The sequence below is a fragment of the Balaenoptera acutorostrata genome, chromosome 2 (assembly GCF_949987535.1).
Source record: "Balaenoptera acutorostrata chromosome 2, mBalAcu1.1, whole genome shotgun sequence".
Lineage (NCBI taxonomy): Eukaryota > Metazoa > Chordata > Mammalia > Artiodactyla > Balaenopteridae > Balaenoptera > Balaenoptera acutorostrata.
The window spans coordinates 69,421,240-69,436,024 of record NC_080065.1 but is presented as its reverse complement, the minus strand read 5'-3'; the positions used below and the strand labels follow the sequence as shown (position 1 = coordinate 69,436,024).

Sequence of the window (14,785 nt, the reverse complement as noted above, 5' to 3'; positions counted from 1 at the left end):
GGCAGGCTGGGTCCGCAGATTGCAGGATTGTGGTTTTCTTGCATTTGGTGTTTGCCACCTGATGGGTGAGGCTGGTCCAGAGGCTAGAGCAGACTTCCTTGAGGGAAGGGCTGGGCTCCAGGAGTTTCTGGGGCTGGTGCCTGCGCACTGGTTGGGGAACTGGGTGCTGGGACCCTGCTGGACATGGCCATGTCCAGAGGCAGCTGTGGGCTTAGGGGGTCTTAAGGCAGCCTGTCTGCTGATGGGTGGGGCTCTGTCCCCACTGAGTGAGTTGCTTGGCCTGAGGTGTCCCAGCACTGGCACCTGTAGGCTGTTGGGCCAGGGCACGGTTGGGTCCTAGCACTAATAAACTAGAGGGAAGATTCCACAATGGCGCCTGCTAGCACCAGTGTCCCCATGGTAGAAGTAGCTCTATGAATGGCTGCCACCAATGCCTATGTCCCCAGGGTGAGTTGCAGTTGCCTCCTGCTCCTCCGGGAGATTCTCCAAGACCAGCAGGTAGGTCTGACCCAAGCTCCTATCAAATTACTGCTTTTGCCCTGAGTCCTGGAGTGTGTGAAATTTTGTGGGTGCCCTTTAAGAGTGAAGTCTCTCTCCCCGAAGTCCTATGGGACTCCTGAAATTAAGGCCCACTGGCCTTCAAAGCCAGTGCTCTGGGGGCTCGTCTTCCCAGTGCAGGACCTCCAGGCTGGAGAGCCTGATGTTCGGCTCAGACCTTTCACTCCTTTGAGAGAATCTCTACAATGTAATTATTCTCCAGTTTGTGGGTCGCCCACCCAGTGGTATGGGACTTGAATATACAGCTAGTCTTCCGTACCTACCTGTCTCCTTGTGGTTCTTTCTTTGTGTCTTTGGTTGTAGAAGATCTTTTCTGGTAGGTTCCAGTCTTTTTCATCGATGGTTGTTCTGCAAACAGTTGTGATTTTGGTGTGCTTATGAGAGGAGGTGAGCTCAGGGTGTTTCTACTCCGCCATCTTGGCCAATCTCCCCAAGAGGTAGTATTTTCTGATGCTTTTAGATCACATTTGCAGAGTCCCAATGCAAACCCTGAAACAACAGAAGAAATCTTAAGCCCTTCAAAAGTAACCAAGAAGAGAGAGAGAAAGAGACAAAAAAGCACCCTCAAGGGCTAATGCTGATAGCTAATGGTAAATGTAAATATATATACACCAAACTCCTTGCTTCAAGATCCAGGTCACTCAAGGAAAAAAGTAATCTCGCTAAGGAACAGGCTGGGAAGAATACCTCACGTAAACTGCAAAGAGAGAACATAATGGGATTGTCTCCATAATTTCACTTTCTGATATTTCATTGTTTGTTAGTGTATAGAAATGCAACAGATTTCTGTATATTAATTTTGTCTCCTGCGACTTCTTTACCAAATTCATTGATGAGCTCTAGTAGTTTCCCCATTTACCGTCTCATCAAAAAGAATAGAATACCTAGCAATAAAGCTAAGGAGGTTAGAGACCTGTACTCCGAAAACTAGAAGACACTGATGAAAGAAATTGAAGATAACACAAACAGATGGAAAGATACACCGTGTTCTTGGATTAGAAAAATCAGTATTGTTAAAATGACCATAGTACCCAAGGAAATCTACAGATTCAGTTGCATTCCCTATCAAATTACCAATGGTGTTTTTCACAGAACTAGAACAGATAATTTAAAAATTTGTATAGAAACACAAAAATTCCGATTAGCCAGAATAATCTTGAGAAGGAAGAACAGCTGGAGGAATCTTGCCCTCTGACTTCAGACTATTACAAGGGTATGGTCATAAAAACAGTATGGTACTGGCATAAAAACAGACGTATAGATCAGTGGGACAGGATAGAAAGCCCAGAAATAAACCACGCATGTATGGTCAATTAATCTAGGACAGTGGAGGCAAGAATATACAATGGAGAAGACAGTCTCTTCAGTAAGTGGTGCTGGGAAAACTGGACAGCTACATGTAAAAGAATGAAATTAGAAGATTCTCTAACACCATACAAAAATAAACTCACATCTAGGTGTTTAATCCATTTTAAGATTGGATACTATGAAACTCCTAGAGGAAAACGTAGGCGGAACACTCTTTGACATAAATCGCAGCAATATTTTTTTGGATCTGACTCCTAGAGTAATGGAAACAAAAACAAAAATAAACAAATGGGACCTAATCACACTTATATGCTTTTGCACAGCAAAGGAAACCATAAACAAAACGAAAAGACAGTCTATGGAATGGGAGAAAATATTTGCAAATGATGTGACCAACAAGGAATTAATGTCCAAAATATACAGACAGCTTGTACAGCTCAATATCAAAGAGACAACCCAATCAAAAAATGGGTAGAAGATCTAAATAGACATTTCTTCAAAGAAGACATACAGATGGCCAACAGGCACATGAAAAGATGCTCAACATTGCTAATTATTAGAGAAATGCTAATCAGAACTACAATGAGGTATCGCCTCACTCTGGTCAGAATGGCCAACATCAAAAAGTCTGCAAATAGTAAATGTTGGAGAGGGTGTGGAGAAAAGGGAGCCCTCCTACACTGTTGTTGAGAATGTAAATTGGTGCAGCCACTATGGAGAACCCTTAAAAAACTAAAAATAGAGTTACCATATGATCCAGCAATCACATTCCTGGGCATATATCCAGAGGAAACCATAATTCGAAACGATACATGCACCCCAATGTTCATTGCAGTCGTAGAATATCACTGAACCATAAAAAAGAGTGAAATAATGCCATTTGCAGCAACATGGATGGATCTAGAGATTAAGTCAGAGAAAGACAAATATCATATGATATCACTTATATGTGGAGTCTAAAAAAAATGATACAAATGAATTTATTTACAAAACAAATAGACTCATAGACATTGAAAGCAAACTTATGGTTACCAAAGGGGAAAGGCAGGGGCAAGGGGAGGGGATAAATTAGGAAATTGGGATTAACAGTTATGCACTACTATATATAAAATAGATAAATAGCAAGGACCTACTATATAGCACAGGGAACTATATTCAATATCTTGTAATAACCTGTAATGGAAAAGAATCTGAAAAAGAGTATATGTATAAATGTGTGTGTGTGTGTGTGTGTGTGTGTGTGTGTGTGTGTATCTAAATCGCTTTGCTGAACACCTGAAACATTGAATCAACTATTCAGTAAAAAAAAGAGAGAGAGCATATGGAAGAGCAAGACAGTTTGAGGGAGTAGAGAATATCACTGGATTAGAGTCATACTAACATTAAAGTTGCTAGCTCATGAATAAAATATTAAGGTATTTTATATCCATCTTTTGTGTAATAAATTAGAAAACACTGTACAACTCCATTTAGTAGCCAGTCCAGGTGATCCTTTTGTTCACAATTTTAGCTTGAAAGTATAGCTAAAGTTTTCAGACATCTAGTTTATAGCTTTCTTCATGTTATCCTATAGTACTACCTATTTTTATGTCTAATTATAAACTGTGCCTTTTTTTGCTTGCCCATGTATTTCCATTTTCCTGTCTTGACTATATGAATACCATAGGTTAAATGGTTCAATTATTCATTTTTGCCAATTATGTGGAAAGCATTAGCTTTTCATTTTGGCAAAGTGGTTTAGAAAATGTTGATGGTGATATGCTGCTTTCTCAACCACATGCTCCTCTCTTATCTTGACACAGAATATATCCACAAAGAAAGGAAGCAGTTTTAATGGGAAAAGGCCCAGCCAGATCATCTTATCATGTTACACATCACATTACAGCAACTGTTTCACATTCACTTATAGAGACCTAAGACCAGACAAGAAGTAACATTCTTACGCAAGTTCAACCAAAGATGTTTAGCTCTACCACATGGCAGTCTCTTTTAAGAAAGTTAAAAACGGGAAAATGAAACCCATATGTAAATTATAGCATTCTAAGTTGGAGGATGAGAAAGAGAAAAACTTCCTCAAAAATTAATTTCCAGCAGATGGAAAATTTAGGACAATATTAGTTTCTTCTTTTAGTGTTTAAGAAGACTATATTAGACAGTGAGAGTATCTAGCACTATGGTGAGTAACAGGCTTCCTTATGAGATCTACCAGAAATTTTGGTCTGATTGTTTTGTTGTTGTTCTTGTTTTGTTGGATAACATGAGTTTTTTACCCTGAAAGAATCAGCATGGCTAAAAAATGAGGAACCACAGTATTTTTTAGTTTCAAAAGATTTTTTTTTCCAGTTGAGATAATATTGTAAAAGCACTGTATTTTCTCACTTTCTAGATTTTCCTTTAGCTGGAATGCAGTCCATTAAATGTCTACGGAGAGAAAAACCTTTCAGAAAAACACCAGATGTTTATTTGTATGTGTGTAATGTCTTCTGTGAATATTGCCATTGAACAAAGATATAAACTTTTTGACTGTATCACTGTGATCTCAGTGAGGAAGCTCTGAAAATGAAGATGACCTTCAAGGTTTTAGTTGATAAGAGTGGTCAAGATTGACATTTTCCAGAAGTAGTTAACTGAACTTGCTAGTGAAATATGGAACTTAGTTACTAGAAAAGATTATTTTAAACATAATAGAAAAACACAGGTGAGGTGAGTATAAACCATCTCTGTAAAGGAACCAGGTACATACCCAGGATTATTCCTAGAAGTAGCACATCACTCTTTCTCCTTCCTTCTTCCTTTCTTATGTGCCCTCAAGGCAGCATAAAAATGCCTGGTGCTTTGGGCAGCCTTGCAATTACTGAAGAAACAGGAAAGAACAAGATGAGTTTGAGTTAGCTCACAATTACAGGATCTCTGTTTATAAGACAGTTTCACAAGCCAACTCCAGATCTACTTCATGCAAAGGAAAGTCTCCAAGTATAAACAAACACTCCTTAAACACATGTGAAAATTGACTAATACAGAAGTGGTTGTTCTAAGTTCTACATCTCTAACCCAGAGTAATTATACTGTAAAAGATTTGATATGAAATCCATTTCAGAAATAGTTTAGTTTTCTCTGATATGTTTTTATTAAGCATTCTACGTTATATTGATTTTTTAAATGCAGTTTGATTGAACACCCTCTGTTTATTTTCATCTAGGAATGCTTATTTTTTACCCCTTATAGTTGTCATGAATTGCTATCAATGAAGAAAAAAAGTATGGCTAGAAACTGTATGTTGAACTTCTTTTTATAGGTGGAAATTTCCCTTTTTTATAGGAAAAAAACAAGCAATATTTCTTTGGTTTGAATTGAGTTTTTGAGATAATTTCATTTGGATCTTTAGCCTACATTCTGTGTTATATTTTTTAATATTTGGGTTTGTGCAGTGACACTGAAATGGCTCATGAAGGGTTTTCTAAAGGCATGAAAAGGGAGGTGGTCTTAAAAATAGATCAGTATAGTTTAGCTCATTCTGGAGTATACTCACTTTTATGTTGCATGTAGTTTGTTTTGCCCACCCCTGCCCCTAAATATACGGGCTTCATAGGCAAGAATTTTATCTTGGTTTTTTTATATGCCCCTCTCCTGTAGTAAGTAATAACCTTAATGCTAACCACTCAGTTAATCAACGTGAATATATCTACCTTTTTTCCAACAGGTGAACGGAAGAGTCCTTATGTTGCGGTATGCTGTATTGTGATGGCCTTCAGCATCCTCTTCATACAGTAGCTTGGAAAAATGCCAGAATTCAGTTGCAATCAGATTTAAATATGAAAAAAAAGGACTTATCTGCAGAAAATAATGGAAAGAATGGTTAACCCTTTTATCTCTGAACATTGAATGAGATAAATTTTCAGCTGCTGTTCTCTATTATTTTTGTTATTGGACCAATGTTCTATATAAATAATTAGGATGTAACCATTTAATACTCAGAGTTTAAATATGTCTGTAACAATCAACCTCAGTACTGTCACTACAATATTACATTCTGCATATGTCATTCTATTGTGTCAGATACCAGTTTTTAGTGAGGTATCTTTAAGGCACATAGGAGAAAACAAAATTGGTAAATTACTTAAGTTCCTTTCACCGTGATTTGGAAACGATAAATCTTTATAGAATGAGACTTTTTGGACTAGCTTTTTTATTGAAGAAAAAAAAAGGTTCAATTCGTGTTGATAAGGACTGCATTCATATTTAATAATGCTTGCTTTTCCTCTGGCCACATCATTTTGAGCATTAACCAGAGTACCTCTACTGTTAGCAAACTGTAGTTTATTACAGGTATTTAAACTATTTAAAACAAGCCTATGCAGTTCTTAAGGAGGAAGATAAATGAGAAGTGACTTAAGAGTGCTATTGAGAAAAATGTTCCTATTTAACATAAAAGAATTCAGAATACCTGACTGGTGTTATTGTCTCTGAAACCTCTGGTTAAGTATGGATAAATGTCTTAAGCATAAATTTGACCAGCTAACTGTCGTTTTTGGAATAAGACTACATGCTTAGAGTAAAGAGCTAAACTGAATGATAATCTTATATGCGTTTTTCATTCTTTTTAGTGTTAGGTCTCTACATTTTAATTACCCCAAAATGCAAACTGTGTTTTTGTTTTTTAATACAGCACTTTAAATCTAGTTTATGTTTTGTCTATCAACTTGAACTGGAATCTTGTGTAACTTACTACATGATGATAAACAGTTTTCACATCTACTTACCATATGCCATGGCATAAATGTCTTTGAGCTTTGATGATAAAGGAGGACCTTCAGTAATTTAACATTGGAAATGTGACTTATAAATTTTGTAGTAGAGCAGTTATTACACATTTATGGTTAACATTTCAAAATTCAGTTAAAGTTTCAAAGCAAAGGAGAACTTCTTAACTAAAAATTGCCCGTTATACATAGTATTAATTAGATATTGTTGTCAGCTGTTAATTCCCCATAAAGATAAAAAGAATAAACTTTTTTTTCTTTTAAGAAAAAAAATTGTTTAGAATTATTTTTAAATGAGCCTGCCAGTAGCTGTTTCTGCAGAAACAAAGTATGGAACTGAAAGTTACCTATTTTTAGGACCACTTTAAAGTACTTAGAATTCTAGGAAACATCGAAGAAAATCTTGTTACACGTTGCCTGCTTTTTTTTTGCAAAAGATAAAAGCTGCTGTTTGGCTGTCAGTATATTTGTTTATTGTACGTTTCTGGCTTATCTATAGCTGGTTTAAAATGGTATATTTTGCCTTAAACAGGTTAATCAGGCTATGATAATTGTTCCTACTCTGCACTGTCTCTTGGGCTTTGCATTAGGTCAAGGATTTTCAGGGTATCCCCAAAATAGGACTCTTATCAGCATATACATGCAGAGTAAGTCACCTTTGTGGGTCTAGTTTCTTGAGTGGCCATCTGTTGTCCAACTCTGCTGCCAACTAGACTTTCCAAAAGCTATATCATCTATCAACTAATTTTTTATATACTAACACAAATCTAATATGAAAAAGGGAGGACTATTCTAGATAATCAGTTCTAGGACATTTCTTTTAAGTTGGCATTTCAGAGGAGGTAGGTGGAAAGTAGAGGAAGAAATAATTTTTTGGAAAATTTGTGGCAACATATAAACATTTTTTACATTTTTTACTGTGTGTAGATGCTGAACAGAATGGGAAGCAGCTTATTTCTGACCCCAGACATTCTGACCTTTTGAAACACAAGCTCTTTGGGAGGTGGTGAAAGACACAGGATTCTGTGAAGAAAAGCAATGAGCATTTTCTTTAATGTATTTTTTTTTTCAAAGAATTACCACTAAATCCTACTCTCTAACCCAAAGGGCGGCGTAGGTAGTTTTAAGCCCACAGAATATTCAGATATTCCTTTTGTGGTCTTGGAGAGGTGGTAAGATGCAGAAGAGGATTAAGGATCAATTTAAACATCAGAGGGACTTCCTCTGTCACATAGTCTTGGTGCAGGGCCGGATGGGATGATGGGCACTAAAGTCCACAGCTTGCTAGATTCAAATACCCTCCCTGAGCTCCTTCCTGGCTCCAGAATCTTTTGATTCCATCTTGCCTGGAATTTGTTTTGTGCTGATGTTTAGTCCCTGATTGGCCTCGGCTGTGCCAATGGCAGGAGCATGCCTTCTTTCCAGGCAGTCTTAAAAGATGTTCAATCAAAAGAAGACATAGTCTGCTGAATTCCCTCTGTGGCTTAAAAAAGTTTAGATTCAAGTCCAGTATTTTGTTAATGCCTATGCTGCTGTGCCAGACACTACTATCCTGAATGTTCTTACATCATCAGATTCAAAACAGTCCTATGCTGGGAAAAGTAGTAATATGTAACTTGTAATAGACACCATCATCTTCTTAGTAAAATGCAGATCAGTCTAGTTCTAACCTAGGACAAAATTGAGATTTCAGTGAAGTAACTTCTTCAAGTTCACAATGTCAAAAATGAACAGATCTCTGCCTGGTTTTGTGAAAAAGACCTACCACTTGTAAATAGAATATTTATATTTCAGCATTTTTAAGAGGCATTAAGAGAGTGCATTCAATCTATTATCACTGAACACAAGTACACAGTTTCTTCCCTCTAGTGGTTCATAATGTAGTGGGTGAGAGAGAAATGAGGTTATTTTATATGAAGTGCAATGTGATAGCATTTATTAATGAGATAACACCAGGATTCTGGAAGAAAATAAAAAGGTGACAGCTCAGTCAGGGATATGAACTTCCTTCCAGAGGAGCAAGGCTTAAGCTGAATTTACGAGCAATATGCAAAAGCACCAGGGGTATATTATGGACCATCAGTACCTAGCTTGTCATGCCAGCTACTTGGGGAGTACAGCTGAGCCTTGAACAACACAGGTTTGAACTGTGCAGCTCCACTTATATGTTGGGTTTTTTTCAGTGGTAAATGCTACAGTACTGCACGATCCCAAGTTGGTCGAATCTGTGGCTACGGAACCTCGCTTATGGATGGCTGACTGTAGGATATGGCTGGAGTGTGGACTGTGCAGACGGTCAACGCCCCCTAACCCCCACATTGTTCAAGGGTCAACTACACTACGATATAAGCCTAGAAAGGTGGAGAGAGGTTAGGTCCTAGAGGGTCTTGTATTTTTCTCATCGCTATCTATTATCTACCTCAGAATTGAAGTTGAATATGTTTCCTCCTGCCTGACAAAAAAATTCAAGAATAAAAATAAAATCCTCCCTTGGTGTACGTGTAAACAAGGTTGAATATATCCATGCCAACCTTATTTTCGGCCAAGAATACAATACTGTCCTCTCCAGAGGCACCTGCATAGCATAAAGCCAAGGTAACTTACCAGTCAGGTCAAGTATTTCCAGGAACTCTGAGTAGTTGATACTCTATCAGTGCCAAAAGTAGTCAGGATTGTTAAAGCACGCATGTGCATAAGAAGCGAAGGTGGTTGCAATTTCTACATTTCCTGGGTGCACAGAAAAGATTTCTAATAAACAAGGACATGTGCTCCTTTCAAAGCCTTTGAGAAGTACTGGGTCATAGGAAACTGAAAACAAGAATGGAAGATTCTTAGGGACCCCTCTTTACTTTCTTTGGTATCCAGTAACAGTAGATGTACAAAATAAAAGTACCTGAGTAATATCAGCATTGTGAGTACTGCACAGCCCTGTTATTCTCAATCAGCAAGTTACTACTAGCTTCCAAAAATAGCTTCATGATTATGTAATCTATACATTGCCTTCTACAGTTTCTTTTACTTTGCCCTCAACCAGTCCCAAAATGGTAATCTGAAATGCCACTCCAATATCAGAAAAAAGAGGGTAGGTGGAAATATATTTCCTGTGGTTTTGAGAGTACAAAAAAATCATCCTGCTCTCTGGTTAGTGCATATGTCTGTGGTATGTAATAAAGATCAAAATGAACTTGCAAGAGCCTCCTAGTTTTGTCTTATTGTCAGATGAGTGAAAGATTTTTTAGGGGTTGGTTAGAGTATTGAAATTGCCATGTTTTGAGTAAGATGGGAATAGAGAAATGTTTCTATTTGTTTTACCTGTATTTTAATTCATGGCTGGTCAAGGTTGGTTTGGGGAAGTTTTATTTTTATATTGTTTTGCATCTTAAAGCTGTTCAATCTATTATATTGCTATTTCTTTGAGTGAGCCTTCAAGAGTCTAATGACTTGCTTTAGATGTGAAGTCATGAATTCCCTCCAGAGATGGTGGAAATCTGATTCTGAATGAAAGTGACAATTAATTATTGACAGTGACTTTCAACTTGTCCTCAACTGAGAGCCTTCAGATGCCCAAGCCTTCTGGCAAGTAGCTATCAAGATCTGTGAGCAGTGTCCATCAGAGTGAGATTATTTACCCAATTTATACCATTTATTGAGAAATATGAAAAAAAAACATGTACTGTGTACTTTGGGTAGCATGGTCTTTCTACTGTTATCTTCCCAGCACCCAGTTAACACAGACAAGCCTTTGTTAGACCTGTTACCGGAAATAATTGACTTAACCAAGTGAATTGCAACAACTATATTTTTAGTTGAGTTTTGAATTCAAAAAGTACTTCATATACGAATAGAAAAACAGTATCTTAGTTGTATCCTCAGTGTATATTATAAACCTCCCTCACTGCTCCATTGTAACTACCAGTTGATGTGAGACTATAGAGAAAAATGACTAAGTTTCTGATTTCTAACTTAGATCAAAAGAATTCAAAATGGCTTTGCTTGAGACCATAAGTTTAACACAGTAGGAAAGCAAAATGTGTTTTCTATTCGGAGGGTTTGCATTAATATCCTGAACCATAACAGATTTGCTGGGAGAAAAAAAAAAAGAGAGAGAGAAACATAAATATTGGAAATAGGGTACGTCACTTCACACACACTTTGTGGAGGATGAGAACACTCAGGAATTTCAAAATACCCAGACACCACTACTGTTTGAGCTTTATTTGGCAAGGGAAGTAGCCTGGGAGCAAATGTGTAGTGATTGAAGGTTTGTACCCAAATTGCCAAAACGTCTAATTTATGAGCCACTTCAACACTTTTGATCACGTAGTATGTGTAGGCTAAATGCTGGAAAAGTAATGTGTCCTTAAAAAGAAATAAGGACACATTTAAGGCGTGAAGGATTTCAAGAAGGCTGGCATCAAAGAAGGAATATTTGCAGTAGTGAAGTTTTAAAGAAAAATGATCTGCAGACTCAGGGTAACACCAAAAGATTTGATCTTGGAGACTGAAAGGAAGATAGAACACTCTTTGAATAATATTTCATTAGGGCCTTAGAAAAACAAGATAGGATTTTCCTTTTGATTTTATTTAATAAAAGTATTGTTTATTCTTTGCTTGCTTTTTAGCTAATGTTATTCACAAATGGAGGAACCTCTATTAAATCTTGGAAAGTGATGAGAGTACTCTGACTTATAAAATATGTTTAAGAAGTTTACAGTATGAAATTAAGAGAGCTGTAGAACACAAAATATAGGGTAATAAAGTTAGATGAGTTTTCAGAAAAGTTAGTTTTATGAGTATGTAATCTAAACCTCATTCAGCTCTCTATTAATGGGTCACTGTTTTGAGCTCTAAGTGAATCAAAGCCAAAATAACATACAGTAACAGAACTTAAAACCCATAACTTAAAACTGCATTCATACTACTGGCAACTCCAATCCTAGTTGTTTTTATTTTTAAGTATTACCATCACAAGCATCCTTTCAAAGAGGCGTAATTGAATCTGTTAAGACAGAAATTGGACATAGAAAACTATTGAGATGGTTCCTGAATCCCTAGGCAATTATTTGACTTGCCATGAAGAACAGAGATAAGGGTAGAATTCAGGATAATCTTTATGCCTCCAAGGAATGGAAAATTAATCCCTCTGACATGGCTGTCCCACAAAGTAGGTTCCTCCACATCTTCCTTTCTATTTCTAGAAGAATCCTTTGAGAACTGGCTGTGTGCCAGACACAGTGCCAGCATCAGTGTATACAATGTGGAACAAGACAGCTCCTTCCGTCACAGAACCTCGATTCTAATGAAGACCAACTAACCAAAATAGTTAGATAGGCATACACAACCTCCAGGAAGGACCTTGAAGACACCAGACAAAGGATGATTTTAGATGGAGTGGTCAGAGATGGCCAGTCCATAAAGTTGATGGGTTAGGCTAAGACCTGCAGACGAAAAGAGCATGAGCCAGGAGGCAGAAGGAACAGCATACTTGAGGACCTAGAAATGGGAAAGCGCTTGGGGCTTGAAGTGGAGAAGTTGATAGGAAACTAGCGTGAACTAAATGAGACCAAGAATGGTATGAGTTGGATAGAAAAATGAGCCAAATTATGCAGTGCTTTGAGCCATAGAGAAGACTGGCAGACTCATGCAAAGGATGAGTCAATACCTGCTTGCAAAATTGGAGCAGGTATAGTGTCTATCAGGCTGTCCTTGGATCTCGTATTGGAACTGAAATCCACAGGGCAGGTAATTGGGAAGGAAAGGCTAGAAGCTTCAGGATGGACTAAAGCCCATCAGTTATTATTGCTCTGATCTTGGTGCTGTGGTCGTCCTGCAGAAAGAAGCCAGTGCCCTTCACCTTGGAGCTAAACACACATCTGGCCAAGGGTTAGAGAAACTGAAGGAGAAAGTGGAGTAGCTATAGGCCCAGCCATTGCCTCATGCTAAAAAGTTTAGCACACCTGGGACAACATGTGTGAGCTAACAAAACGGTGGTTGCTGCACCTCTGCCCTCAAATTTCACACGAGACTCTCCTGTGGCCCACTCTAACCAAACCTTAGAGGAAATGGAGTTCTGGGAAATGTAGGACGGCCTAACCAAGCTGACACATTACAAGGGCATCACATCCTCTTAAAGACCCACTTGGATCGCCTCCCAGCAAGTCAAAAACGTATGCCAAACAAAACTGTTTATCCCTTCTAAATCTGCTTCTGTCTGGGTTTCCTTATTTTTGTAAACAGTACAACTTTCTTTCTATGATAGAAACTTTCTAACCCCCTAAACTCCTTTTTTTCCCTCTCTCTCATATCCCTCCCTTGCTCCCGCCAATCTGTAGTTTAGTTCTATCATTTTTACCTCTGCAGTGCCTACCCCAGGCATATGAGTTCAAACTCACCAGGTGACTATACCATCCCACACATTGATTTCAGATTCAGTTTTATATAAGCCTCATTCTGGAACCCCAGAAGTACAACAAGGGCATTCTCCCCTCCAAAGACACGTACAGAAGAGTGAGTTATGGCAGAGGTGCTAGCATGCTGTTATCATTATTTAAACCAAGAAAAACACACTGTAGACAAGATGAAAGATCTAATAAAAACCTGTTCTTGTTCCCGATTCTAAAACTTTAACAGCTGGGCTTTCCCATGTGAAATAATGTTACATAAATAACTCAGCTAGGAAGCAGAGGGGCTGTGAAGAAGTCCACCGAAATGATAGATGATCTTGGTCAATCTGAATCACACCCAATGGAGTTACAAGGAAAGAAGTGGTCATTGGAAGGTACTGGTGAGCTGGTGCTGGTACAATCAGCAGACTTCACAGAACCTTAGTCATGTACACTAATTCTTCTATAGAGGTTTTCTTTCTACTTAAGCATATTAACACTCTAATCTATTCCATAGGGACTTTTTCTGCTCCATCTGAAAATGTCACGGAAATCTAGAGAAATTGGCTCTCAGAGAACAAACTTGTTGAGATTTAAAACTGAAATAAACTGAATTCTTATGCTTACTTTTCTTTGAAAGGGGACAAATATCTCTGAGTACATTCTATTTAATATTCTCGTCCACACAATCTAGGTATAGCTCATGTTACAAATCCTACTCCCACTTCTTCCATCAACTGAAGCATATGTAGTTGCAGTTGTGGCACAAATGCCAAAAGGCATAATGAGAAAATATGAGTAAGGAACATAGCTTCAGCCTAAGAAAGTGAATGCAGTTCTCCTTTTCCACTTATATAATGGGAAAGTGGTGAGAAGGGAGCCGTCATCTGTATGATAGATACAAAACTTTAGGGCGAGTCTCATCTTTCTCAGATTTGGGTTAGATGATCTCTAAAAGCCTGTCCAGCTCTAAAAACCGATGACTATCCTGTATTTATAGTACAAGTTGTTCTTCACTGGCCCCCACTTATATTTCTCAGCAGTTGGTTAAACAAAGGAAAAGAGCTCTTAGAGAGTGAAGCTTCATTTGTTTTCTTCTAGGCATATTCTTGGAAATCCCACTGTGGTTGGAAATTCTACTTTGTGAAATGTACCCAGGAATTCACCTTGCCAGAAATTCTATAAGGATTCACTTCGATCATTTTAAAGAGTTACAGGAGACATTCTGTGATTAGAACAGTGGTTATTTCAGTAGGAAATATTCAGGGAGCATGTGCTTGTTACTCCTTTTTTTTTAAACCTAATCCTGAGATTAACCTATTCTATGAATATCAGCAAGAATCAGCTCACCCATTAGCCACACCATGCAAAGGGAAATGTCCACATCAACTTGAAAGAAAAGAAGGAGGAAAAAAATAGAAAGAAAATAACTTTTAGGCCTTGAATTGCTAATCACTTCCCCCTACTCTCTGCTGTCCAAATGTTTTTACTCATGATAATCCAAGGAAACATGCTAATGTAGCTGCCCCTTACCTCTTATCAGCCTAGCACAGTATGAGTCACTCAGCAGGAGATACTTCTAATTTCTGCTATTGATTCTGCCTTTTAAGAGAATGGCAACCTCTGAATGACAAGCCATCTGCTTGAGAGATGGTATAATAAGCCCCTTCAAATTTTTTTATCTCACTACAAAATTGAAATCTATGAATTATAGAAAACTTAAAAAATACAAATACACAAAAAGAAAAAAAATAGAAGTTTCCAATAATCCTATCA

The 14,785-nt window shown here is 37.8% G+C and overlaps 1 protein-coding gene across 2 annotated transcripts in view; it reads left to right on the top strand.

Annotated features, from left to right (window-relative positions):
• The window catches only part of TMEM167A (transmembrane protein 167A), a 33,200-nt gene extending 26,655 nt beyond the window's left edge, over nt 1-6,545 (top strand). The window contains exons 4-5 of one of the 2 annotated variants that reach the window (XM_057540722.1): nt 4,253-4,331; nt 5,567-6,545. In XM_057540722.1, the coding sequence (XP_057396705.1) occupies nt 4,253-4,331; nt 5,567-5,570 (83 nt within the window). In that variant the 3' untranslated portion in view covers nt 5,571-6,545. The remainder of the gene's footprint in view (nt 1-4,252; nt 4,332-5,566) is intronic. The other variant, XM_007193047.2, reaches the window with a different exon arrangement.
• The last annotated feature ends 8,240 nt before the right edge of the window (nt 6,546-14,785 follow it).